At 38.8% G+C, this 26,167-nt stretch overlaps 1 protein-coding gene across 1 annotated transcript in view; it reads left to right on the top strand.

Annotated features, from left to right (window-relative positions):
* The window catches only part of GALNT2 (polypeptide N-acetylgalactosaminyltransferase 2), a 91,014-nt gene that overhangs the window by 49,343 nt on the left and 15,504 nt on the right, over positions 1-26,167 (top strand). The window contains exons 3-10 of the mRNA XM_071738944.1: positions 6,341-6,494; positions 12,499-12,597; positions 13,181-13,248; positions 13,969-14,034; positions 16,002-16,123; positions 21,617-21,704; positions 25,345-25,432; positions 25,965-26,068. Coding sequence (XP_071595045.1) covers positions 6,341-6,494; positions 12,499-12,597; positions 13,181-13,248; positions 13,969-14,034; positions 16,002-16,123; positions 21,617-21,704; positions 25,345-25,432; positions 25,965-26,068 — 789 coding nt within the window. The remainder of the gene's footprint in view (positions 1-6,340; positions 6,495-12,498; positions 12,598-13,180; positions 13,249-13,968; positions 14,035-16,001; positions 16,124-21,616; positions 21,705-25,344; positions 25,433-25,964; positions 26,069-26,167) is intronic.

Raw genomic sequence — 26,167 nt, 5'->3', positions numbered from 1 at the left:
GTAGAGAATATGAGTCTGCAGCTCTGTTTGTATTGTCCTGCAAGAGGTTTTTATCTGCCCTAAAAGAGGTTTTTATCTGCCCTAAAAGCCTCAAAAAGTAGTCCATTTCTTTCCATGGATAGTGCTGGCAGGCACCAGACAATCTGCCTTGGGACTCTGCTTCTGGCAGAAGATTCAGCCAAGGTTCATCCTTTTTTTTTTTTTTTAGGTGCATCCAGCTTTTGATCTGGCTTCTTTTAAGTTCACTGAGGGCACACCTTGTTTGTCACATGCTTGCTCAGTCTTTGTCATGTGCTGGCAAATGAAAAGAGAATTTTGTTTAGTTTTAAGGGTTTTTTTGTCTCGTGCCTTGAGGATGAGCAAGGAAAATGATGTGTTAAGGGACTTTCATTTTATATGACTGCTTCCATGAAACTTCTTTTGCTGCTGAACTGTTTCACATCAATGAGATTTATTTATAGCTATGATTGAGGTACTAAGGAATACAGAAGTAGTAAAATGGATTTGAGTATTTTACAATGCATTTGAAAAGTTTACCATCTGACAGCTTCTGGTCAGATAGCTTTCTAAAACATTTTATTCCTCTTTGCTTAATCCTAACCTTTAGCTTCCAAATTTATGTACACAAACCAACAGAAATACTGTTCTTTATTCTTTGAATAAAGAACTAACCAAGGTAAACTTGAGCAGCTGGAAAACTCCATCCCCAATAATGGATGGGGTAGGATTTATTTTTCTTACAGTCTTAGACTCCTGGTACAGTATAAGCTGACATTTTTGGCTTTTTTCTGTAGCCTTTGGCCTACCTTGTCTTAGCTGCTTTCTGGAGAGGGGAAGCAAGAATCTAGTTATACACGTATGCTTTTTTGGCAAAAACCTTTACTTTGTGTATGAACTGGGAAATAAATCAAAAAAAGTTGAAGAGCCTGGCTTGTTTAACTTGGTTCCTGGCAGATATTTCCAAGTATTTTTTTTCCCTTAACAAAACTCTCTGCAAATAGTGTTACTGGGATTGTAGGTCAGCCAATTCTGCACCTTCAGGCTACTATTCTTATTTCCCCTTTTTGAATGTTTTTGTACTCTGGGCCAAATTTCCTCCAAGACCTTCCTTTCCCAGAGGCCCAAAGCAGCCATTTGAGTATTAAAAGAAGTGGGAAGGTGCCACAAGTTGAAAGTAAAAGAAACTGGAAGCTGGAAGTGTTGATACCAGAAGTAAAATTAAGTGTACAGTAGGTCAGGGCTTTTTTTTAATTTAATCTGTTGATTAATAATCTCTTATGATTTGGTTTAACAGGCAGGAGATTCTTTACTGCAGAGCAGTACCAGAGTCTGGAGTCAAACATCAAAGATTAAACAGACAGGGATTTAAGAGTTTTTATAATTCTGTTTTGATTATTTGCAGCTTGTGTAGGCAAACTTTTGAATCCTTACAGCAACGAAGCTTGGAATTCCTATTTCTGCAGATTCTGTGGGCTTTTTTAAAGTAAAGTGATTTAAAAATGAAATTTTAGGCAGGTATTGGTTCAAAACTTTCTTGCTTTTCCACTGATATTAGGAGACTCATAGTCCAGGTTTCAGCATTGTGCAGCACAGCATCTTTCAGAACTTCCTGGAATTAAGGAATTATTATTTTCATCTTTACTATATAAAGATGAATAATATATTCAATATATTAATAATATATAATAGAATATATTATATTTCATCTTTATTATATTATTTTATATCAAAGTTAAACTGTTGGGTTTTTACCTTCTGTACATGAGAGTGTATCTGTCATTTGTCACTTGGTGACTTTTTAAATATGCTGCAAAAGTCTTATATTTTTTTGTTTGTGAAAACAGTGATGTTAACTCTCCTGGTTAAAAAGACTGACCCTAAACTGGCAGGGATAACTAAACCAAAACTGGGTAACCAGTTCTCTAATGATAGGAGACTCAGCAGTCACTGAAACAGCCAAGCAGCTTTTTTTCTTAGAAGATCTGGAATCTCTTAATGCCTCTAAGTCAAAATAACTATATTTATATTGAGTATCCTACTGCTTTTAAGCTGTATTGAATGTATTGGATCAAAAAGAGGGAGTCCAAGCTATTGAGGGGTTTTTATATCAATTTATTCCTACTCTGTTCCCTGCTGCTTGGTTGTATGCAGATTTATCTCCATGATTTTTTTTTCCTCTTTGGTCTCCCTTCTGGCTCCTGAAGCCAAATTCTCTTGTTTGGGGTTTTTGGTGGTGTGGGGTTTTTTTTATTTTAATTTTTTTTTTTTTTTTTTTTTTAGCCCTATGTAAGTAAATTTATCCCTATGAGGTGGTCTCTCTTCTTCTTAAATGTATTCTATGCTTTCTGTACTAGTGTTGTGTTTGCTGGTTTTAAAGTCTTGGAAAATGATAAATGGTAAATTTTAAATTATTTATATCAAACTCTACTTGGGTGGAAACTGGAACGGAATATTATTATATGTATTTTTCAAATACAGCTACTTATTAAAGAGAAGAAAAAAAAAAAAGAAATTTGCTTCCTATTTAGAATCAACAAGCTTAATATAACAGCAGTGAAGTGCTTTTGTTGATTGCCAAGATTTCAGAGTTGGGGAATACCTGGGACAAAAAGCAGCAGCTTCACTGATTTCACCTTGTTTCTGCTCAGCTGCTCAGGCTTGGAACAGTCTGTGAAAATGTCTGTAAAAATGAGCCCTTTTTGCCATAACCAAGTTTAGCACTGCAGCCTCTGCGGGTTCCAGGTTCGTAGCCAATTCAGTGTTGGGTGGTTTTTTTCTTTTGTTTTGTTTTTGTGGTGTTTTTTTTCTTATTCTTTCCCTCTTTTCCCTCTTTTCCCTCTTTTCCCTCTTTTCCCTCTTTTCCCTCTTTTCCCTCTTTTCCCTCTTTTCCCTCTTTTCCCTCTTTTCCCTCTTTTCCCTCTTTTCCCTCTTTTCCCTCTTTTCCCTCTTTTCCCTCTTTTCCCTCTTTTCCCTCTTTTCCCTCTTTTCCCTTTTGTTTTGCCTTTCCTTTTTTTTTCCTTTTTGCTTTCCTTTTTCCTTTTTGCTTTCCTTTTTCCTTTTTGCTTTCCTTTTTCCTTTTTGCTTTCCTTTTTCCTTTTTGCTTTCCTTTTTCCTTTTTGCTTTCCTTTTTCCTTTTTGCTTTCCTTTTTCCTTTTTTTTTCTCTTTTTTTTGTATTTTTGTTTTTGTTTTGGGGTTTTTTGTTCCATTTGGCTCTGGTAGCAAATTCTTTGTCATGTTAGGTTTCAGCACAGATACACTTTTACTAGAATCTGAAGCTGTAAGGGTCCTTTTAGCCTCTCTTTCTCCATCCTAAACAATCCCAGTTTCCTCACCTGATTGTTGTCAGACTTGTTCTCCAGACCCTTCACCTTGGGACTTGTTCTCCAGACCCTTCACCTTGGTTGCTCTTCTTTGGACAAGCTCCAGCACCTCAATGTCCTTGTAATGAGGGACCCAAACCTGACCACAGCATTTGAGGTCTGGCCTCACCAAGTACAAGGGGACAGTCACCTCCCTTCTGCTGGCCACACTGCTTCTGATAGAAGCCAGGATGCTCTTGGTGGCCTTCTTGGCCACCTGGGCACTCGTTGCCTCATGTTCAGCCCAGTGTCTCCCAGCATCCCCAGGTCCTTTTTTGCTGGGAACCTTTGCAGCCACTCTTCCCCAAACCTGTAGCATCTCACATGGGGTGGTTGTGACCCAAGAGCCAGAACCCCCAGCTTTGGATCAACCTCTCATTTTCTAGCAGTTAACTTTTAGTTTAGTGAGTGCTTAGTTAGTTTAGTTGCAGTTCAGAAGGACAAAACCTGTTCAAAAAGAATGGTTGGGATGGCATCCCAGGGTAACCTCAAGACCTCTGGTGCTTTAATTACTCTTTTTTACTGGATAGTGGCTGGGGGGTGGTGGTCCTCTTGGAAGTTGGGGTGCTTGGGAGTTGACCATCCTGTATAAATGTATTTTAAGTGTAGATTGTATTCTGGAAAATGTATTGAACTGGAAAAGCAGAGAAAAAATATTCAACATGGGTTCCAGATTGAAGTTCCATTATAATTTAGAACCAAGCAGTCATATATAATATATATATAAGTATATATATATATATTATATATAATATAGTGCAGTCACCAAGGAGGTTGCAAAAGTATTGGGAAATGGGAGGTTTACAGGGAGGTGACCTTGTGATCTCTGCTGTTTCTTGCAGTTTTCTGTATCAAACTACTCTGCATTTGGGTAATTTTCTTGCAAGTAACATTTGGTGTCACTTTTGCAAACTACTCTGGGTTGGGTCATTTGTTGTGTGGTAGCTGGCTGAAGTGTAAACTTGTTTACAAAGTTCCTGGAAATATTTTGAAGAAAAAACTTGAAAGGCCAAGAAAAACTCTTGACAATTTGTGGGCAACCAGCAACAGCTGGAAAGTTCATTTTTTTTTTAGTGTTCTTTCAGTAACTGGTATTTGAAAATATGTATTTCTCCCTCCAGTTATTTTGCTGTAGTTTCCCCTCTGGGCTGCCTCACCAAGTGTCTATTAAATAATGTTCTGCAGTCTGCTTTAGTTTAACTCTCTAGTTCTGGCTCCTTTGTGTGTTCATGTTTTAACTTATTTAGGATGGCAATTCAGATGTAAAAATAATTGCTTTAGTATTAAGTGCCTGGCTCTTAAACCACTAAACTAGTGGTTTAAGTGGTTTAAAGGATGGTCCAAAAGTACTTTGACTTGACTTGGATGCTTGAAATTTCTTAAACCAGCCAAGCATCCCAAATCCACCTCCTCCCATCCCACCCCCTACAACCTTAATATTTTTGTCTTACAACCTCCACTATCATCTGATAACCAAATGACCCCTTTGGTCCAGGTGACTTTTGTAGATGAATTCCTCAGATGATCCTGAGTTTTTAGAGAATTTTTAATCAAGTTGGGGGGATTTGCCTTGTTAAAAAACAGACAGTTGTTTTCCTTCATGATGGAAAGTGGCTTTTAAATATCAGAATTTTCTAGGGAGGGAGGAGTTGATGTGTAATAGTTGTGGCCTGGCTCATGGACAGCAAATGAAATGAGGTCAGTTCCCATGCTGAGCAGGTTGTGAGATGCAAAAAAGGCAAACCCTGAACCATCTGAGCAACCTCTGACTCCTCTTAACAGCTGTCACTGTTCCCTTAATGCACATTTAGTTTAGGATATGCTATAATTTTTGCCTAAAAGCTGAACTTGAATGGAGTAACATCTCTGCAACCAGCTGTTTACTTAACTTAACTGAAAGTACATTAAAAACTTTATATGTTAATTATATGAAAACAATGAATATTAACTCTTTTCATCTGTAAGAAATAGTGACCCCAAAAGACAGCTTTTTTTTTTTTTTTTTTTTTTTTTTTTTTTTTTTTTTGTGTGCTTACAGGAAATTCTCATCTATATCTGTGTTAAAACAAGAGCATCCAAGAAGATCTGTATTGCATTAGAACTTCAGCTCTGATTTTGGGTTCACTGTGGTATAAATTTGCTATAGTTTGGCTGTCAGTGGGTGAAAAAAATAGGTTAAAAAAAAAAAAGGTCAACCAGAGGTAGGAACTGATAATTTGAAGACATTTGGTAGGTATCATACCATTATTCTATGCCTGAAGATGGTGATAGTGCTGAAATTTCCTTCCTGGTGGTTGGATGCTTATCTGCTTTTCATGTTTGTGCCACAGTCAGTCACATAATAACACAGTCCTTGTTAAAACAAGATTTACTTGTGAATCACTTCTGGTTGTGAAGGAGGTTTCAGTTCTGTCATACTGGAGAGATCTAGTGCTCTTCCTACATGAAATGTTTGTTTTTTGAATAATAATGGTCTTGTACTTCTGAAAGGCCTGTTCTTCAGATGGGTTGATTATAACTATGTTTTTACTTATGGAATGAGACATTACATTATGTTATAATGTCTTTAAAGTCTGCTCTTGATCTTAAGTAAATTTTCTTTGGATAACTTTATTTCCAGATCATCTGCCATATTATTGCCCATCAATATATGGTGGATTTATTTTTAAATAGGAACAATAGTAGCTGGGGTTAAAAAAAAAAAAACCCAAAACAAAACAGATGAGATGAAGCACGGTCTGGTGCTACTTGTATGAAATGAGGCCTGCAAAATTGTTTTATTTTTATATTAATTCCCAGGGTATTAGAGATGAATTTAATATGCAAAAGTGACTGCTGATGTTACACTGCTGACAGTACTGCTGCACGGTTAAAAACCAAGCTATTTTCATCAGTTGTCTGTGGATTTGCTGAGTGCTGCTCTTGAAATGGCAAAGATTAAATGGGATATTTTTCCCTGTTTGTGTTTTTTCCCTTGCAGGAAAAGTTAGGTGGCAGGACTTTGACCAAGATGCTTATGTTGGTGCTACCATGGTGCGGTCTGGGCAGGACCCGTACGCCCGCAACAAGTTCAATCAGGTGGAAAGTGACAAACTGCGGATGGACCGAAGCATTCCTGACACCAGGCATGATCAGTAAGTGCCAAAGTGAGCCAGGTTTGAGTTGGCTTAACCTTTTTGATGGCTTTTGAGCAGCTTTGGGTTTTTCTAAAGCAGGAGCTTTCAGTGTGATGGGAACAGGAAACCGCAGTGCGATGTTTTCAGTGGAGGTTAAAGAACAATGAATCTTACTCAAGTTTTTCTGTTTCCATGACTTCCATCAGTGTGTATCTTATACCCAAAGTGGTGCTGCATTTCAGTCTCTTTTTGCTTCTCTTTATCTGATGGCTTTTCTTTGCTTTTGTATTTTTAAGTCTCTTTCACTGTCAGGATAATTGCACCCTCTCTGGGCGACCTTGCTCTCCTGTGTGAAGTCCCCAGGCTTAGGGGTATTCAGAGCCTGATGCACAGCCTGCTGTGCCTGGCCCTGCTTTTAGGACTTTTCCAGGGGCCCTTTACAATTTAAGTCACTCTGTGATGCTCTTGTTTTAAGTATGTGGTGACTGTCAACTCCAGACCTAAAGGAATCCATTTATTCACACACACCCTGGTGAGTGCAGGACAAAATTACACTTCAGATGCTTAAAACTTTTGCTAAATCAGCAAATTCAGGAAACAGGACACTTCAGAGTAAGGAAAAGTATTATTTTCTTGTGGGTAAATAAGACTTTCATTTTAGAAAATTTTTTTAATAACTTGCACTAATACTGCTTAAGCAGAATTGATTGATATTAAAACAGCTGTTGCTCATTAGGACTTTCATAAATTTAACATCAGAAAACAGGTTGAAATTTCTTTTAAAAACTAAGCAAGCATAATATCAAAGCATAACATTAGCTGACTGTTTCTAATGGATTTGCCTAACTAATCCTACAGTTAGGATGAATGTACATTGGCAGCTTTGTAGATAGTAGAAGCTGGAGGAGATACCAGAGGGAGAGAGAAAAGAAAGGTACTTGGTTTTGGGTTTTCTTCTGTAAAGCTCTTTAATCAGGAATGATGTAGTCAAGGAGATTTGTATAAAAAAATCAGATACTTAGCATTTAATTTTGAAAGCCATTTTATCATAACATGTTTCTGGGTTCCCTTAAGCTGATACTGTGTAGGTAGAGTGAAGCTAGTCCTGTATAATTTGTCATTAATTGAATGGGAAATTAGGAAGAATCTTGTGTTTCACTTGTTGCCATGAAAGTGGTGAAAAGCACTATGCCCATTCTAACTTTTTAGACCAGGTAATTTTTGCCACAAGAGCAAAGCTCAGCCACCAACTTCTGGAAGCTTCTCTAGTTCGGGTACACTGACTATGGACATTTTCTTGATATTTATTAGTCTCTGAGGAGGTTGTAATAGACAAATTCTCTTCTTTAAGAAGAACTTAAATGAGAGAAGTGACAGATGATGAATTTTATTACATTGGTGATGGTTGTTCTGACTGTCAGAGCTGTGATTGTGTGCTGACTTGGTTGTGTTCTTTCACTAAATGGAGCTGGGAAAGAGCCCTACAATGGGGAGAGAGATGTTTCTGGGGAAAGGCTGTGCTGTGATTATTACTTAGATTTTGCCACGGAGCAAATTTAAGTGCCCATCAGTCTGCAGAAGGAGTTAAAGGGATAAAACAACCAACGAACAAAACAAGCAAAAAAAAAAACCAAAAACCAAAAACCAACCCATACTGGAGCAATCTTTCCTGCAAATTGTCCATGATGCTTTCCCTGCCATGTTGCTATTCATCTTCCTTTTGTTTTGGCAAGGAGATCCACTGCAAAAGCTGGAAAAGTCCCATGAAGGATTTGTTCAGGAGCTGTGCAATGGAAAGGGCAATAGCTACAGGGGAAGGAGTGCTACAGGTCTGTGTGTGACATTTGGCAGCAGGTGAAGATCTTGGACTGAGCTGCTGCAGTCTTTAAGGGCAGAAACCTGGATGGGGAAGTACTTGTTTTTAATTAAGCAACTTCCTATTAATTGTACTGCTGTGTGGAAGAGGCTGTTTGACTTGGAAATAACTCCATCATCTATTTAATTGCTGAAGTTATGTAGGCTGTTTAGAAGCAGGTGGTCAGGATTCCACATGAGATGTGCAAAAGTGTGTGTAATTGTGTATCTTCACATTATTTAATCTTTTCAGCATGGGAAAAACTTTTGCTGGCATCAGGTTGAGGCTTAGTTTTCTAGTCTCAAGGCATCAGTCTTCTACTTACTTTTTGTGAAACTGTGCCAGCAGTACTAGAAAAAACTGTGCTTTGCCTGTTTAAGCCATTTGCCTTTATTTTAAGGAGAAGTGAGAAACAGGCAGATACAACAAGGAAGCAGAGAGAGGAGGTCTGAGCAGGAATGTGGATTCTCACTCCAGCTGCCACTTCTACAGCTCTGAGAAACCTCTGGGTTTCCTTCTGTTGCAGAATCTTGGGGACATGTAAGTGAGAGCTTATCCTTGTCATGGGATATTTTGGAGATCCAGAAAGCCAAGTGTCACAGGCATAATTGGAAACTTCCTGAGCTGTCCTCTGCCAGTGCAAAATAGTGAAACACTCCATGGTTTTTGTGGACCAATGTCCATCACACTTCCTGTGGACCTGTGGTTTCTGAGCACCTCTCTTTATCTGGTGTGTTGGGGTGATTCTTGAGAGTTACTGGTAATTTCTTCAGCTTCTTCCTCACTTGGCAGCTATGAGTTCTTCTGACCTCACACTCAGGTTTTATTCTCAAGTAAAGAAACCAACTTTCCTGTCTCTTTGGTAGCGAGGTATCTGTTGAGGTGAATGTTTCCCTTGCACTGTTTTCTCCTAAAAATGTTTCAACAAACCCCAAAGCTTTCAGAAAATATGTTCATGGTATGAACAAATGTCTGGGGGCAAGAATGTACTTTTCATGTTTTCACTGATTTCAGTGACCTTTACTAGAGAATTGAAGGTCTAGGTTGACGTTTCCAGTTCAAGTTCTCTTTTACCCAAATGTATTTTCTCATTCTGATTGTAAAATTAAATGCTGTAACTGGAGGAAAGACAGTGTAACCTCTGTGCCAAAAGCAATGCCACTTCTTTCTTTGGTTTGTATTTTTACCTGTGGCACTATTGGTACAGTAGGACAGGAGGAGGACTTCTACAGAGTCACTTAGCAGGGATTTTTGAAGAGCTGAGAGCAGAAATATTCAGTGAAGCTTTCCTCCAGTTTTATTTGGAAGTCTAAAAATCTTAATTTCTCCCTTGGAAATATTCAGTTGTGCTCTTCTCTTGAGGTTTCTTGAAACTGAGACTTAATTGCCTTCAGTAATTTCACCCTAGAATGTGCTCTGGCAGAAGTGCTCTCTTCTGCAAAGAGATCAATGTAAGTTTAATGTGACTTTTTAAATTATTCTAATGCAAGAGCTTCATGTGATAACTGCATGAACAGTAGGTCTGTCCTCTGTGGGCAATTTGAAAGCAGAAAAAAGAGCATCTTTTTAGGCTTTGGTGCATAATATAATTTACTTTGGTGTAGAGGTACTGTAGCTGTCTAGATAAATTACCAGAAGCTGACAATAAAGAAGTTTTTAATTCTTCACTTTCCAGGAATCCTTACACATTTGTTGATTTATGGCTTCAGCACTGAAGGCTGGTGATGAACCCATCTTTTATGAGCACCATGTGAGAAACAAAGCTAGATAAATAACCTCAGTGTTCTGACACAGCAATTGTAGGGTGGGCATGGGCTTTCCTTACAGAGCAAGCACTAAGGTGTGTGATGTTATGGGGGTGTTGTATTGAAAAGACTGCTGATTCCTGGGATTTTGTAGGGTGGGCAAGGACAAGAAGCACCTGAGGGTGGTCACAGATGTTTAATCAAGTGTGGAGAGGCCAGTATTGGCAGAGGCCTAGGTCTAGGAGTTTAGGTAGCAATCTTAGAGTGGTTTGGGTTATAAGAGACCTTAAAGCTCATCCAGTCCCAACCCCATGGGCAGGGACACCTCCCACCAGCCCAGGTTGCTCCAAACCCCATCCAACCTGGACTTGAGCACTTCCAGGGATGGATGGGGCTTCCACCACCTCTCTGGGCAACCTGTGCCAGGGTCTCACCACCCTCATAGTAATGAATTTCCTCCTAATATCCAATCTAAATCTCCCCTCTTCAAGTTTTAAGCCATTACCCCCAGTCCTCTCATTCACAGCTGTGCACAAAGCACTGTCCCAGGCTCCTTCAGGCATGGAACTCATCTCTCTTCCCTTCAATGATACTTTGGTTAATACAGCACAAAGCACAAAATTACTTGCTGCATTTGCTACAGTTGTGTGGTGGCTGGGTTTATCCCCTCTAAAGACAGCTGGGCCTGTTAAAACTCTTGCCCTAATTCTAAATGAAGGATGTGTGAAGAAATAACAGCATTTGTGTGTGTTACTGGGTGGATGGGAGTGAGCATCATGACCTGTCAGGCTGTAATGTTTGCAGCAAAAACTCAATATACAGTGTTTTCTAGTGCTGTTAGTGTCTCATACAGTGAGACCAGGGCCTTTTTCAGTTGATTTTTCAGTGGATTTAACAGTCTTAGTCTTGCAGGAAGGTTTTGTTTGCTGCTTCTTCTTGTTTACTGTATTAATTTCAGATGAACAGAGATGACGAAAAATGAGTTGACATAAATGGAATATTTTATTGTCTTAAAGGTTTAGGAGGATGTGGTTCCGGGTTTACTTGGCTCAGTGTTGTCACAGCTTGCTTTGTTTTTCAAAATCTGAATGTTACAATCATAAAATTGTTTTGATGGGAAATGACCTTTAATATCATGAGGTCCAATGTTTAACCTAGCACACTGCCAAGTCCACCACCAAACCACATTCCTGAGCACCACATCTACACATCTTTTAAATATCTCCAGGCATGGTGGTTCAACCATGTCCCTGGGCAGCCTGTTCCAGTGCCTGACAACCCTTTCAGTAAAAAGGTTTTTCCTAATATCCAATCTAAACCTCCCCTTGAAGTGCAACTTGAGGCTATTTCCCCTTATGCCTATCACAGGCAATCCCCTTGTCCAGATCATGGATAAAAGATATGAAACAGAACTGCCCCAAATACTGAGCTCTGGGAAACACCCCTTGTGTTCCTTGCTTGTGACTGAGTATTCCTTAAAAACAGTTTTCTCTTTTAATGAGAAGTTGTAGCTATGAGCAAGACGAGGATGCTACAGCAGCTTTACAAAAAAGGAGAAAGAGACATGTGCCATTCTAAAGAGGAGACGTGGTAGCCCCTGTATTTTCACTGAAAGTCTGCTCATTTACTTAGATTTTTAAAATTCTTTAGAAGTCAGGTAAGTGCTCTGGGTTCATACTGAGTGGCATGAAAGGTGTTGATGACACACTGCAGGGCTGATAGTTTGGGGGCTTTTCTGAACCTGCTTATATCTGATGGTGACTTCTTAGTCTGTTGTCTACTAAGACAACTACCAAAAGCTGCAGAAGAGGAGATGCTTATGATCTCACCTGAAAACAAGGGGTTTCATTCTTCCTAGAAAGGTGTGATGTGTACATGAGGTTAATAAAGAACTACTTAACAACAGATTCTGGAAAGTTGTTGTCCAGTGCAGGGCCTCCAGGATGCTGAAGGGAGTGGAACATCTCCTGGGGAGGAAAGGCTGAGGGAGCTGAGGGGCTCTGCAGCTTGGAGGAGAATGAGGGGGGAGGTCAGGGATGTTTATAAATATGTAAAGGGTGAATGTCAGGAGGATGGAGCCAGGATCTTCTCAGGGGTGACCAATGATAGGAAAAGGGGCAATGGGTACAAGCTGGAACATTGGAGGTTCCACATAAATAAAAGGAAAAACTTTTTCACTGTGAGGGTGACAGAGCCCTGGCCCAGGCTGCCCAGGGAGGTTGTGGAGTCTCCTTCCCTGGAGACATCCAACACCCACCTGGATGTGTCCTGTGTGACCTGCACGAGGTGACCCTGCCCTGGCAGGGGGGTTGGACTCAAAGATCTCTTGAGGTCCCTTCCAACCCCTAACTTTCTGTGATTCTCTGTTAATCCTGAGATGTGAATTCCAAGTTCAAATGCCAAAGGGTACAATGTCTTTCAGGTGTCAGCGGAAGCAGTGGAGGATAGATTTGCCAGCCACAAGTGTGGTGATCACCTTCCATAATGAGGCAAGATCTGCTTTGCTTCGAACTGTTGTCAGGTATACCTAAGAGACACCTTCTTTTTTCTCTAAAGGATATTACTTTGTGGTTTATATATCTACTATATATATTATAGGTGACTGCCTATGGTCAGGAAGGGAAGTAACAAGCCACTAGACTTTCCTGAACCATTTGTAGAGGGAAAGATGAGCCTTAATTTCACTGATGCCTCCAGTTCTTGCATTTTGGAATCGTGCTGAACAAAATTGCTCCCATTAGTTACAAACACATGAAAGTGTGGAACCAGTTATCAGGTGATGTGTGGAGTTGGCTGTATAACTACTTTCAAGAAAAAAATCAGGAAAGATGGGTTCATAAGGGATATGTAACTGCAGAACTTCTGTGTTGGAAGTTGTGATATGCACTGATTTCTGGAGGCTTGAAGTTGAGGAGGAATTATTCTACATGTGCCCCTCTTCACACTTTCTGTAAGAAGAAGCCAGTAGCTCTTGCTGAAGATAGATAGCATCCTGGGCTAAATTCTCCCCTGGCTAAACCAAGCAACCTCTTTTGATATTATTGTTGAAATTTGAGACTGCTTAATATTAAATGCTTTCTTTTTTTGGGGGGGGTCTGTTTCAGTGTCCTTAAAAAAAGCCCATCCCATCTTATTAAGGAAATCATACTGGTGGATGACTACAGTAATGATCGTAAGTACTTTTACCAGGGTCCTACCTTTATTCTGATAATTCTGGTAAAACTTTCTGTAGATGCTGGTAGGTGACTTGCTTGAGAATAGGTCACATGAATAGGAGTTAAGACCAGGTCTTAATTCTTTTTTATCTATAATTGTGGAAGTGCAAAGAGTTCTGAGAAATGCTTCAGGTGTATTTTAATCTTTCCTGCTAGCTGAAGGAGCTGAGTGTGTGGTTGAAAACAGCCTTTATATAAATGATTCTTCTACCAGTTATTTTATTTTAGCACTACTATAAATGAATTCTGATCTCTATTAGTCTCTTGGAATAATTATTACAGAAATCTAAAATAAATAAAGGTTTAATCTTAGGTACTAGGGATATCACAATACACACTTGAACAGCTGAGTAACATTTCCTTTAGAAAGATAATGTCTGCACTTGTGTAGTTTATAGCTAGGTTTTAAGCCTTTGTATTTGTTAAAAGTGTGCTTTCTTATATGCAAAGAAAACAGTTAATCTTAGAGAACAGTATTAGCCTGTAATTTTTTTTTCCTCATGCAATGTAGAAACTGTCTAAAGTAGGCAAAGCAAATGTCATTAAATAAAAATATTCCAAGAATATTTCAAGCTTTGGGGTTTTTTTAGCCAGCCATTCCTGTCGTGTAGAAGTGTTAGATATCAACCTGCTTCTCATCGATTGATTTTTATTAATTATTTTATTTCTTTTTAAAGCTGAAGATGGTGCTCTCTTGGGAAAAATTGAAAAAGTCCGGGTTCTTCGGAATGATCGCCGGGAAGGTAACTTCCATCTCAGGGACAAGGAAGATACAAATTCCACTCTTCTGCCTTACCTGTTAAACTTTTAAGACTTTTGGAGGAATGCTCTGCTACATATTCAGTGTTGAAGGGAGGATTTATGCTTGATGAAGCAACCTGCAAGGATAAAAAGCAATGAGTTTGTGCCAGTCCCGGTGGTTCTGATCAGTTCTGTGGTATTGTGGGCACAGTTGCCCAGTATTGGCTTTCACAGTGAAAATTGACTTCAGAAATTGCCTTTCTTTCCTTTTTCTTTCCTTTTTCTTTCCTTTTTCTTTCCTTTTTCTTTCCTTTTTCTTTCCTTTTTCTTTCCTTTTTCTTTCCTTTTTCTTTCCTTTTTCTTTCCCTTTTTCTTTCCCTTTTTCTTTCCCTTTTCCCTTTTCCCTTTTCCCTTTTCCCTTTTCCCTTTTCCCTTTTCCCTTTTCCCTTTTCCCTTTTCCCTTTTCCCTTTTCCCTTTTCCCTTTTCCCTTTTCCCTTTTCCCTTTTCCCTTTTCCCTTTTCCCTTTTCCCTTTTCCCTTTTCCCTTTTCCCTTTTCCCTTTTCCCTTTTCCCTTTTTTTTTCTTCTTTCAGGTTCCCATTTTAAGATTCCAATTGATGGACAGCCCTGCAAACAGTTTTTCTGGCAGACTTGAGAGGGTTTGTGTGCCATGTAGCAACCTTCTGGTTTTCTTCTGTGTTGCTTTGTAATTTATGGTCTCATACCACTGAGCCCTTCAGTCAGCAGCTTTCTGGCTGTGGAGCTTAAACTATTTGATATGGGCAACTGTTACTCTACAGTTGTTTGAAATAATAAGAGCTGACAGTTGAAATAGCTGACTGAGTTAGCAGATATGTGCTTGTTTATTTTTATAAGCACTGGATCTGCTAGATTGCCAGCCTGTCCTGGGGAGCAGCTAGAGTTGACAGAAACTGGAAATTATATGGACAAAATCTTTGTTGTCCCATAATAAATTTATTGCAAATTTGTGGGTTCTTAGTGTTTAAATTTTACTTGGCATATGCTTCCAAAGGCTTGCTGGGAAAGCAGCCTTCTGTCACTTACCATGATTGCAGAGTTAAAAATAAATTACTATCATTTTTCTGATCACTACAGCACTTAGAGATGCAGGTAACAGCAATGGAAAAAAACCCTAAGTACCACTATTTTATTTTTTAAAAATATATTGTAACTATTAACTTTGTCCTCCAAATACAAATTCATATTTTAAAATATGCATCAGTATATCTGATAATTAAATACAATTTGACAAATCTTTTGCTATGTCAGAAAGGAACAAATATTTGCAGATGGAAGGCACAGTGCTGCTTTAGTTGGTATTTTTGTAAGGTTAAGATTAAATTATTACTTGTGGGATCTACAATACCATCCATAAAGTTTTGCCTAGGCATCCATCCATGTGTGCAACCAGGTGGTAATTTTTTAGATTAAAATACTGTAAGATTTCATTTGATTGCTTGAGACTCACTTTGCTTTTCATTTCTGAGTGTGGGCTGATACAGATAATTCAGGCACATCCAGATTTCAATTTAAGAGACTCAGGAAAATCAATCAGTGTGTAGGACGCTGAGAGCAACACATCAGGATGAACAGCAGAGAAAAGCAGTGTGTTTGAAAACAAAAATTAAAACAAAAGCTTGGTGTCTGTGTGTGGGCTTACATTTTAGAAATGTGTGATGTTTGCTGTTGGTCTCATCTCTAAGGCCAGAGTTTGTTATGGGAACAGATTTAATAAATATTCAGGGGAACCTTCTGACCCTTTTGTGCTTTAAGTCTGAACGTGATTGTAGAGGGCTTAATGACCCGAGTAGTCACCTCTTTTTAATTTATTTGATTTTATTTTTAAACTTACATCTGAGATTAGAAATGGTGGTGTGTGTTTTCTCTGGATTTGTTTTCTGTGGATTGGTTTCCTCAGGAACTATTGGAAACTTTTTTTGTCTTTTCAGGCTTGATGCGCTCCCGGGTCAGAGGGGCTGATGCAGCACAAGCCAAGGTACTGACCTTCCTGGACAGTCACTGTGAATGCAATGAGCACTGGCTGGAACCACTTCTGGAAAGAGTAGCTGAGGTTAGTAAATAGAGCTCTTCTAAAATAATTTCCTGAAGGGGTGGCTTTTAAAGTTTAAAGCCATCTGGTTTATACTGTGTTGATTAAATGCGTTTTTATAGGGAGGTTTTGTCTCTGAATGAGAGGATGGAGGTCATCTGAGTGTTCAGTGATTAAAAACCCACTTTTTGTTCATTTAATCTGTGAATACAGAAAGATAAAATGTGAATATTTATTACCTTTACTGGCAATTCAAATATATGTCTCTTTGGTTCTTAAGGGACCTCCTCAACAAGCCTTGAAAATCTTCAGAGCAACCAATTTGGTCTCAATGTAATTCAGTTTACCTGAGTATTTATGCCTCAGTAAGATTCAGTCTGGTAATAGGGGAGAGGTTGAGCTGTGAAACCCTAATTCTCACAGAAATTAGCAGGGAATTTTGGGTTCTCAGCTTCTATGAAAATGATGCTTAATCTGTGTGCTGGAAAAGTAATTGAAAGGATTGAAGGGTGGAAGTATACTATTTTCTCCAGGGGTTGGTTATCCTTGCTAACTTACTTTGGAGGATCTCAGCTAAAGTGGAAAGTGAATCAGTGGTGATCCCAAAAAGCAATTGGGAACACTTAAGCCAACAGAGTTTTTATTCTTTATTAATTGCCTTCCCTTTCTGGTAAACTCACCTCTCTGGAAAGGCTTCTTATCAAAAGCTGCTGTTAAAAATGGTTTTGGTAAGAAACTCAGTCTTGTTAATAGCCAGTTCTTCACTTACCCTCCCTACACTTTGCAATACTCTCCAAAAAGGAGAGGGAGGGGAAAAAAACCTAATAGGAAGTAAACCCCATGTACTCAGATGCCAAATGTATCAACTGATGACTGATTTTTCTTATTCTGTTTGGTTCTATGATGCTTTGTGGTGTATTCCAGAAAATACTGTAAGTTGCCCAAGACATATCAGCAGTTTAAATCCTGTTTTGGAGTAGAAATAACTTTAATCAGCTCAAACCTGGACACTATTAAAGTACAGAGCTCTTGAGAGTGAGTAACATAGCATTCCTTCTATTTTTGTGCCTATGTAAAGTGTTGCAGCCTCAGAAGGGTTGGGGGATTTTCTCTATAATTATTAACTAGGAAAATAAAACTTCAAGGCATGAAATGTATCTCAGAAGGAAGTGGAGAATGCTTGCAGCTAAAGCACTAATGGACTCTGGGATGTAAGATGCTCAAACCTTTTTGTGTAAATGGTTTGAAGCATTTATCTGTTTGGAAAATCAGAAGAAAAATGGCAGTTTTGGTCAACAAAACTTTGCTTTTTAGTGAGGTAGCTATTTTGCCATTTACCCTTTTCTTGTCTGGCTTTTTCTAGGGCATACTCATTTATCTTTCTGAAACTGATATGGGATGTGAAAAAATGTTCTCTTTTCATCAAAGCAAAATGTAAAACCTCTTATTAAATTGCTGACAATTTTATGAAGATCCAGCATTGCATGTGGTATACTTGGTGGAATAAACTGAAGGATATTTTGCTTTGTACAGCATCTCCTTTTTAGCAGCAAACTTGCACCTCACTGTTGTCATTGTGATAGATGCTAATCATGTGAGATGGAACAGTTTGCAGCTGTATGAACAGAGTTTTCTATTCTTAACAGTTTGCTGTACTCTTAAATAAATAACTGATGAGGAATTCCAGTTTGCTTACTTTCCATCCAACAGGTATATAGTTTGATAAAGCAGTTGCTAAGCTTCCTGCTTGTTCAAATAATTAAGGATTGATAGTGTTTACATAGACTATATAACCTTAAATAGATTGATTTTGCTCACAGTGCAGGTGATATGGTACTTGCTGTTGATTGGCAGCATTTTCCTGACAGTCTCAAGTGACAAGAAGCTGAATTAGAGATGAATTAATTTCTATTCTGACCTCAAAGGCAACTTTTTCAGGTCAGGCCTACAAGACATTAACACAGTATTTTTCTGATGTGCTGTTGCATCTCTTGTATGTGTGATTGAAAGTGTAGGTATTTTGGTTTTGGTTTTGGTTTTTTTGGGGGTTTTGTTGTTTTGGGTTTTTTTTTGTGGTGGGTTTTTTGTGTGTGTGTAGTTTTTGTTTTTTCTTTTGTTCATTTGTTTTGTTTGTTTTTTGTTTCCTTTCCAGGGTTGCCCACTTGGCATTTAATTCTGTCAATATTTTTGGGCATTGGTTGTGTATGTTGCAATATAAAAATGTATAGTTTCCAAGAAAAACAGTCTGAATGAAGTCAGTTCTGCACTACTCTTATCTGATGTGCTGGAATCACTCAGAAAGCTGTGGCTTTGACTTTTTTTTTTTTTCTTTTTTTGACCTTTTGCTTGTGTTAGAAGACCTGAGGCATCAAGCTCTCCTTTTTCACTTGAAGAATGATCCATCCCACAGTTTCCTTTTTTGAGATGCCTTCCTGATTAGTGTATCTTGACCAAGATTAGTATCTCTTGACCAAGCTTTCTTAGCATTCTTAGGAGGGGCTGACACTGCTAGGGATTTTTCTTCAGGAATTTGAGGTGAGGCTTAAAGCATCAAGCTCAAGGTGAATGGTTTAGAAATGAGAACATAAAAAGACATCTGTGTAACCCAGAGCTGGAGAGTGTTCTCCCTCTTTGCTCCCTCCCAGAGAAAGGGTTTCTGCCTTATAACTCTAGATTTTTGTGTGTGTTAGGGGAGAGGAAATGAGGAGCCAGTGGAGTTTAACCCTTGAATCTCAAGATGTCCACACAGTCCCCTTATACAGAGGCTTGAAAACACTGCTAAGTATTAGCTGTTTCTTGAACATTTGTCTGCTTGGCTTTTTCCATTGGCAGTTTCTGATCACTTCAGTGCTGTGTGGTTATAACATATCAATTGGATGAGAAAAATAAAAAAAATCTGGGGCAGAACTGACCTGACCTGTTTTCATAGCATGGCTGTGTATTCTGTATCACTTTTAGGGAGGTCTTTTTAAACAAAGAGCATCTTAGATGGAAGAAAGAAAGGAGATGTGGATTCCTTTTTCACATCTTTCTTGAATTTGTGACCTTGAATGAGTCAACTTTTAACTGGCACAATGCTGAAAGGGAAATACTTGTTTTCTCCTAAGAGTGTTGTGAAGCTCAATCTTTGAAGTGTTTTAAGATTTTTAGAGGGGAGAGGAAGCAATGCAGGCAGAATCTTGAGAATAATTTCTGGTGGTTTATGAGAATAATACATAATAGTCGAGCTCTCCAGAGTATATGTAACCTCCTTGTGAAATATTAAAATGAAATTCAATGAATTTTTAGCTGCTAGAGACTTGCAGTATTCATAGGCTATTTCTTTCCATTATTCTCCCTCAGAAGCCCATGGTTTTCCAATTGTGTGTTCCATTCCACATGATGGTGTCAGCCCCTCAGAACAAAACCAGAGATTTCAAAAAGAAAAGTTCCTTTTTGCTTGTGTGTTTGTTGCAAAAATGCAAATCAGATTTCTTCTGTAATCACACTATGGATAAATAAGGAGCTTGCTTTAAGATAAGTTAAAGGGAGCAGCTGCTTTTTACTTTTTTTCCCCCTCTGCTTTGAAGACCAACAAGCCCTTTTTAGCAGCCTCTCCATTAACAACTTTGTTAATTAATTAGTGAAAAAATGTGCAAGTTTTTGTCTGCTTTGCTGCTGAGGATGTCTATAATTTCAAATTACAGAGGGAACAGCATGTTTCCAAGCCAACAAGTGCTGGCTGTACATCTAACTCTATGCTTACAACCTGGATATGTGTCTGTTGGAGAAGCAACTATAAGATGCTTAAACAATAGGTTGGAGTTAGTGCAGTTAGTGTGGTATCACTCTGATATTGATAGAATTAATCAGACCAGCAGTAAATGCTTGAGGAAATTCCAAATGCATGGGACATGGTGTGACATCTCAGCATGGTGGAGATGATTTGAAGTCCAGCTGAAGCTCTACCTGACATGACACCTTTATAGCCTGGGCAACTTTTACCACCAAGTTCAACTGTGCCAAGTAGAGCCATCTGAGAAATGGAGATTTTGCTCAGAAAAGTTTTTAGATGTGGGTATAGATGGGTAAGCAGTCTAGGCTAGAGCTACCTGTTTCAGATAAAGAAAATAGGAGAAAGAAAGGAAGGGTGGCTTCATTTTTGTGTGTTGTGCTGATGGATGGGTTGTAAATAACTGGGTAGGCTGGGTATCTTATATCTCATCAATCTTTATTTAAAAAGTTTTGTAATACTATCACTGTATATAGAAAGTCTCAAATAATTCATGGTTGATCCTGGAGTGCTTTAGTAGTGTAGGAGGGCACACAAACATTTTTTGTGCTGTTAAGGTGCAGTAAATCATAAATGTCTCAGTACAACAAAGTTAGGAAAACTCTGTGCTTGTCATTATAAATGTGGACTTGGGGCTACAGCTAGAGGAGCTAAAAATATGATCAAGGGGGGAAATACATGTATTGTTTTTTAAGATGTACTTAGGCAATAAATTCTTGACATGGGGGTGTTTAGATGGGTATGGTTTTTTTAACCATGAAAACTGTTACAGAGAAAGTTACCAAAATTTTTGTGTTCAAAACACTTTTTTGTATTCACAGATTTAGTGATGCTTATCTGTGCTCTGGGAATGATGTTAAACTCTGGAGCTCAAGCTTCTATTCTGAACTCAAGCAAAATGTTCCATCATACTGCCATAGAAGTTATGCTTAAATGTGTAAATGTAACTTCCCCCCCCAATAACTTATGGAGACAAACTGGTTCTTTTCAAATATCAGATAAGTGGGTTTTTTTAGGATGCTGAGGTCTTGTTGATCCTACTGGATAATGTCTGTGGAGTTGTTAGACTTTTGTTTTCTCTTAAACTATTTTGACAAAGCATCAGCTAAGATTGCTCAGAGTGATATAATGAGACCATGTTTGGACAGAATGTGGTATCTGTACCACTGGAATCTTGGCTGCTGGAAATCAAAAGCATCCATTAGTTTGTGGTGGTTTAGGCTCTTTCCTCAGTATCTGGGTCTGAAGTGTGATTCTTCTAGTGTGAAACTGGTTAATGCTAATTTAGCCTTTTCTGATTGCAGAAAGGCTGAGGTATCCCTTAAAGGTTGAGATAATAAGCCTGTAATACACTGTGTGACTAGGGATTTGCTGAAAAATCTGAATTGCCTGGATGCTGCTTTTCTTTTTCTGGTTTGAAAAGTCAGAATGGGGAAGGGTTTGCTCACCCATCTTTTAGAACTGTAAGTTTCCTGCCTTCAAGCAAGTCAGGAAAGGGGGGATGACTTGTATCTAAGGAGCTTAGAATAGAAAGAGGCTTTCCAGCCCCATCCTGTGGTTTCTGCTTTCTGAAGCAGTGCTGAGCAGTTTCTCTGCCCCATCAGACCCCAAAGTCGAAGAGGGTGGGGGGGGGAGAGCTGATGATGAAATTCCTGCTGACCTATTCCACCATCTGACCCTGCCTGAATCTTGTTATCTCTTGACATCATGATTTCAATATGACTTTCTAATATTTATTTTAGGACAAGACCAGAGTTGTGTCTCCTATTATTGATGTAATTAATATGGACAACTTCCAGTACGTGGGGGCGTCAGCTGATTTAAAAGGCGGTATGTACCTGTACTGGAATACAGAGGAAATAACCACAAAAAAAACCCCAAAAAAAGCATCAAGAAGCAAAGCTCATAATCACTGCAGCTGGGGAATGGGCAGTTAACTAGTGTGCTTGCCTTCCATTTATCTAGTTTAAGTTCTGTAGATCAGTTGTGCCTAGGCTAGGATTTTAATTGGCCTTATGCTCGTCTGCTTTAAAACAATTTATCTTTATTATGCTAATTCCTCTAAGTTTTTGCTGCCTTTTACCACTGTGCAGTACTCACTCCAGTGTTTTTAGGATTGTGTCAGAAACAGCTTTTCACTAGAGCTTATGATTCTCTTTTTAGATAAGACAGGATTTAATTGCTCTCTAGCTTAGAAGCCCATCAGCAGTGCAGTGACTGTGAGTTTTTTTCAAGATGCTGGTTTGCTTAAAAAAATAAAATAAAATTAAACTCTTCTGAATAGGCAGAACGCTTTGGAATGTTGTTAATGCTGTTGTTAGCCATGAGCTGTAATGGTTAGAGTTAACATGTGACCTTGATGAAAATTTGTAGTTTATGCCTTTACAGTTACAAAATTTACTGTTAAATTGAGTTTAGAGTTACTGCAGTTTCACTGTGTCTACTTAGTGTGAACTGTTGACAGCAGATAGCAAAAAAGATGTGTGAAACCCTCCAGAAAAAATCCTCCCCTTACTTTTTCCCTGTAAGTGAGAATCCAATGTTCAAACCAGCTGTTCTGTGCCCCCTCCCCTTCTTGCTTTTTTCAAATAATAGTTCCCACAACCCTGGAAACTGAACCATCTGCAGAAAGATATAAGGTGAGGCACAACACAGAAATTCTGCAGTGCTGTTCCCACAGGATTTCAGCTTTTTCTGAATGGACACTCTTGAGTGAAGAATGACAATCCAATTTTGAGCCCCTTCTCTCAGTTACCTGTCTCTCACTGGCCACCAAGTTTTGTTCCTTTAAACTAAAATAAAAGCATAAGGTCACATATGCTTCAAATTCCAGTCAGTGACATGGGGGTGAGAGGTTCTTTATCCTTTTAATTAACATTCTGAAACAACACCTACAGTGCATATATTCACAGTATGCTAATGTAGAGTTCCCTGCTATTATCTGTGTGCCAGCTTTATTAAATCCTGAAGGTTTTTCCCCATTCTATTGTGCCTTGAGTATGGAAATCTCTCTGCCATTGTGTGGCTTTTGTTGTTCTCTGCAGTAGGAGGAGAAATTCATTCATTGAAACCTTCAATTGGCTTCAAGGAGGGTTCATGCTCCTTAAATTCTTCCCAAGTTAAGTGGGAGAAGATTGAGAGATCGTTTCACTTTTTACTGCTTTTCATGCTTCATCTCTGTAACTACTTTTCCTGATTTTTAAAATTTCTTTTAAACTTGTTCAGTGCTCATTTTCTCTCCTTGTACACAATGGGAATAGTTCTGGTTTTGTTTTCTTTCTGAAGTGCCCAGAGCCTTCTGAAGAGAGAAAAGCTGTCTTTTAATGTCTTTTAATGTTAACAATAGCAATTTTGCCCATACCAGTGTTTAAAGGTATTGAGAGGTCTGTTAAGATGTGAAGAATATATTTCTTTTTCCTTCCCAGAGAACAGATTACCATGGTAGAGACACCACAGCATTTGGCATCATGGCACAATTTTCCTGGGACCAAAGGCTCAACATGGGAAGCAAACTTTGATTTCAGCCTTAGATCCAGTATCTGTGGGGCTGAAACATGGGGAGTTTGAGACAGCTGGGGCAGCATTTGTGCCTGGTCTGTTTTGAAAGGACTTAATCACCCAAGACAAGCAACCTAAGAAATGCTACAAACTTTTTCAAGTCGACAGGGCTGAAATAATTCCCCAGTCTGGCCAGCACTAAATCCCTGCACTTCATGTTGCAAGTAATTTTTTTGAGGGGGGATTTGCAAGAGTGTTTATGCAGCCCTGAGAAACACTTGAATTACAGGAATAAGCTGTAGGTAACTGAGATGTAATAATTCAGAGCATGCCTATGATGCAGTTTACACTGGATAGAATGTCTCATTGGTTATGCACTTGTGTTTAAAAAGATTCCTTTTACAGACATAGATATTATCTTATAGAGTGCAGATTTTTCCCAGAGTCAGGGAAAATGGAGACAGAAAATCTTTTTTTTTTACATTTTTGACAATTTATACACTTGGTTGGAGTTTCCAACAGAGTGCTGTGTTCTCAAAGAGACCCCTTGTGTTCACTGGGCTGTACCTAACTACTGCAGTTTTCTTTTTTGGGTTTTCTTTTTTTTTCCCAGATGCAAGTAATTTTGCCTGGGTATGTATGATGAAATGCAGCTTTTTTAACTGCATGGAAATACTGGAGCTGGTTTTCCTTTTCACACTGGAGGCTTTGCAGTACTATTGATTGTAGCCAGCTTGCTGGTTTGCTACGTGGAGTTGGGGAGCCCTGAGATGCTCTTTCATTTTTACAGTGCAGCACTTGATGAAATAGGCAAACACAGAGAGTAAGAGTTGGCTTGCAGGCTGGAAAGGCAGTTCAGGAGCATTGCTGTGTGGTGGTTGTATGCCTGTGGTAAATATCTTGTAAGTATCACTTTTCCCATGAAAAGTGATTTGTTTCCAGCTCTCTGCATCAGTGGTAACCATGGATGTTTATGGAGCAGCCAGTTTGGAGGACTGCAGGTGATGTCCTTAGCTTTTTCCCCACTTCACCTCAAAGTAGTTGCTTTGTATTTATGGTGGAGAAAAGCAGCTGTTGACATCTGTGCACCAGAAACCTGGAAATCATTCCTTCCATGAGCTCAGAGGATCTCGGTGTGTTTGGCAGCAGGCAGTCTGTGTGAGGCAGGTTCACTGGGTATACTGGGAGAGGGCAGTGGACCTTGGGGAGCTCATGTTTCTGAGCATCAGCCACCTCAAAAGCTGTTACTGAAGTGTTTCCTATAGGAAATTTGTCTTGCATCATTGCCTAAAGGAGATAATTCAAGTGGCTGTCAGGTAGAAAGGTGCTGCAGGTGGTCTTGTCCTTTCCAGTGATCTTTAGGTGATTCTTGGATTAACTCCTGGAAAGCACACACATATGTACATACTTAAGGGAAGTATTTATTTTGGCACTCCAGGACTTGTCTTAGGTTTAAAAATGATGCACTTTGCATGCAGTGGGAAAAGAAGTTGTTATGTGAATGTTAGAAAGTGGGAGGTGCATTACCTGTTGTGACCTTGGTGATGGGGAGCTCCAGCTGACAGGAGTACCAAGGGCACTGCATAGAGCCTGTGTCAATAAAAGTGTGTGAATGACAAAGAGTTGAAGTGCAAATGTGCAGTAAGGGCTGGAAGAGCTTCATATGATTCTGTTTGATGTGAGGATCTGAGATGGATTCATACATCAGGCTTTTGCTTTGTGGCTTGGTGACTGAGTTTCTCATTTTGTGTATAATCCATTTTGTAGTTGAAATTACTTTTTAAAAACAGTGCTGTCAACTTCTTTACCTCTCATCTGGACTCCTGTTTATTTTTTTTTCTACCCAGAAGTTTGTATAAGTTTAAAATCTTAATTTAAATTACAGTTCCCAGTGTTTTCAGTCAACATTTTTCTCCACATTGAATGATGACCACATTTTAACATCCTGCTCTCTAATATTTTCTTCTTAAAGGCTTTGACTGGAACCTGGTGTTCAAGTGGGATTACATGACACCAGAGCAAAGAAGAGCACGCCAAGGAAATCCAGTTGCTCCCATAAAGTATGTTTGTACCACTGCTGCTCCCCCTTAGAGGTTGTGGTTTGCAACCAGACAAAAGTAGAAATAATCTCTTGAGTCTGAAAGGGGATCTTTAGTTTTCATTAATACTGAAACTTCATATTTATGTGTTATTATGAGAAATAAACTGTATTTTAAAGCACACTGATAGATTAGTTACCCTTAACAAAAAGTAGATGTCACTTTGGTATGTTTTGAGGGCTAAAAATACAGCATCAGGTTTAAGGTTTTATTGCTGGCACAAATTGCCACCCTTTACATAAGGAACTTGTGAGCCAAATGGAGATTTGGAACCTGCCTCAGAAGGTGGTCATATATATACCAAAATATATACCCTATATACACCAAGGAAATGTGTGCAGACAACATTTGAAGTGATAGATGCAGAATTAGTTGTACTCAAAAGCATTGCAGACTTTTTTTCAAAGAGTTATAACCCTGGAGGTGCCAATAATAGTTACCTCCCAGTTTATGGTTCTGTAAGTATTTCTTTCCATTTTTCTTATCTGTTTAGGACACCCATGATAGCTGGTGGGTTATTTGTGATGGACAAATCCTATTTTGAAGAACTTGGGAAGTATGACATGATGATGGATGTTTGGGGTGGAGAAAATTTAGGTATGTATATTTATTTACCTTTGGATCAGTCTTGAAAGAAAGCAGGTTTCATCACTGCCTTTACAGTCACAGAGTCATGGGCTTCCTAATTTTGTGCAA

The sequence above is a fragment of the Heliangelus exortis genome, chromosome 3 (genome assembly GCF_036169615.1).
Source record: "Heliangelus exortis chromosome 3, bHelExo1.hap1, whole genome shotgun sequence".
Lineage (NCBI taxonomy): Eukaryota > Metazoa > Chordata > Aves > Apodiformes > Trochilidae > Heliangelus > Heliangelus exortis.
The sequence above is the reverse complement of the archived record's forward strand: the minus strand, read 5'-3'. Positions and strand labels throughout refer to the sequence as shown.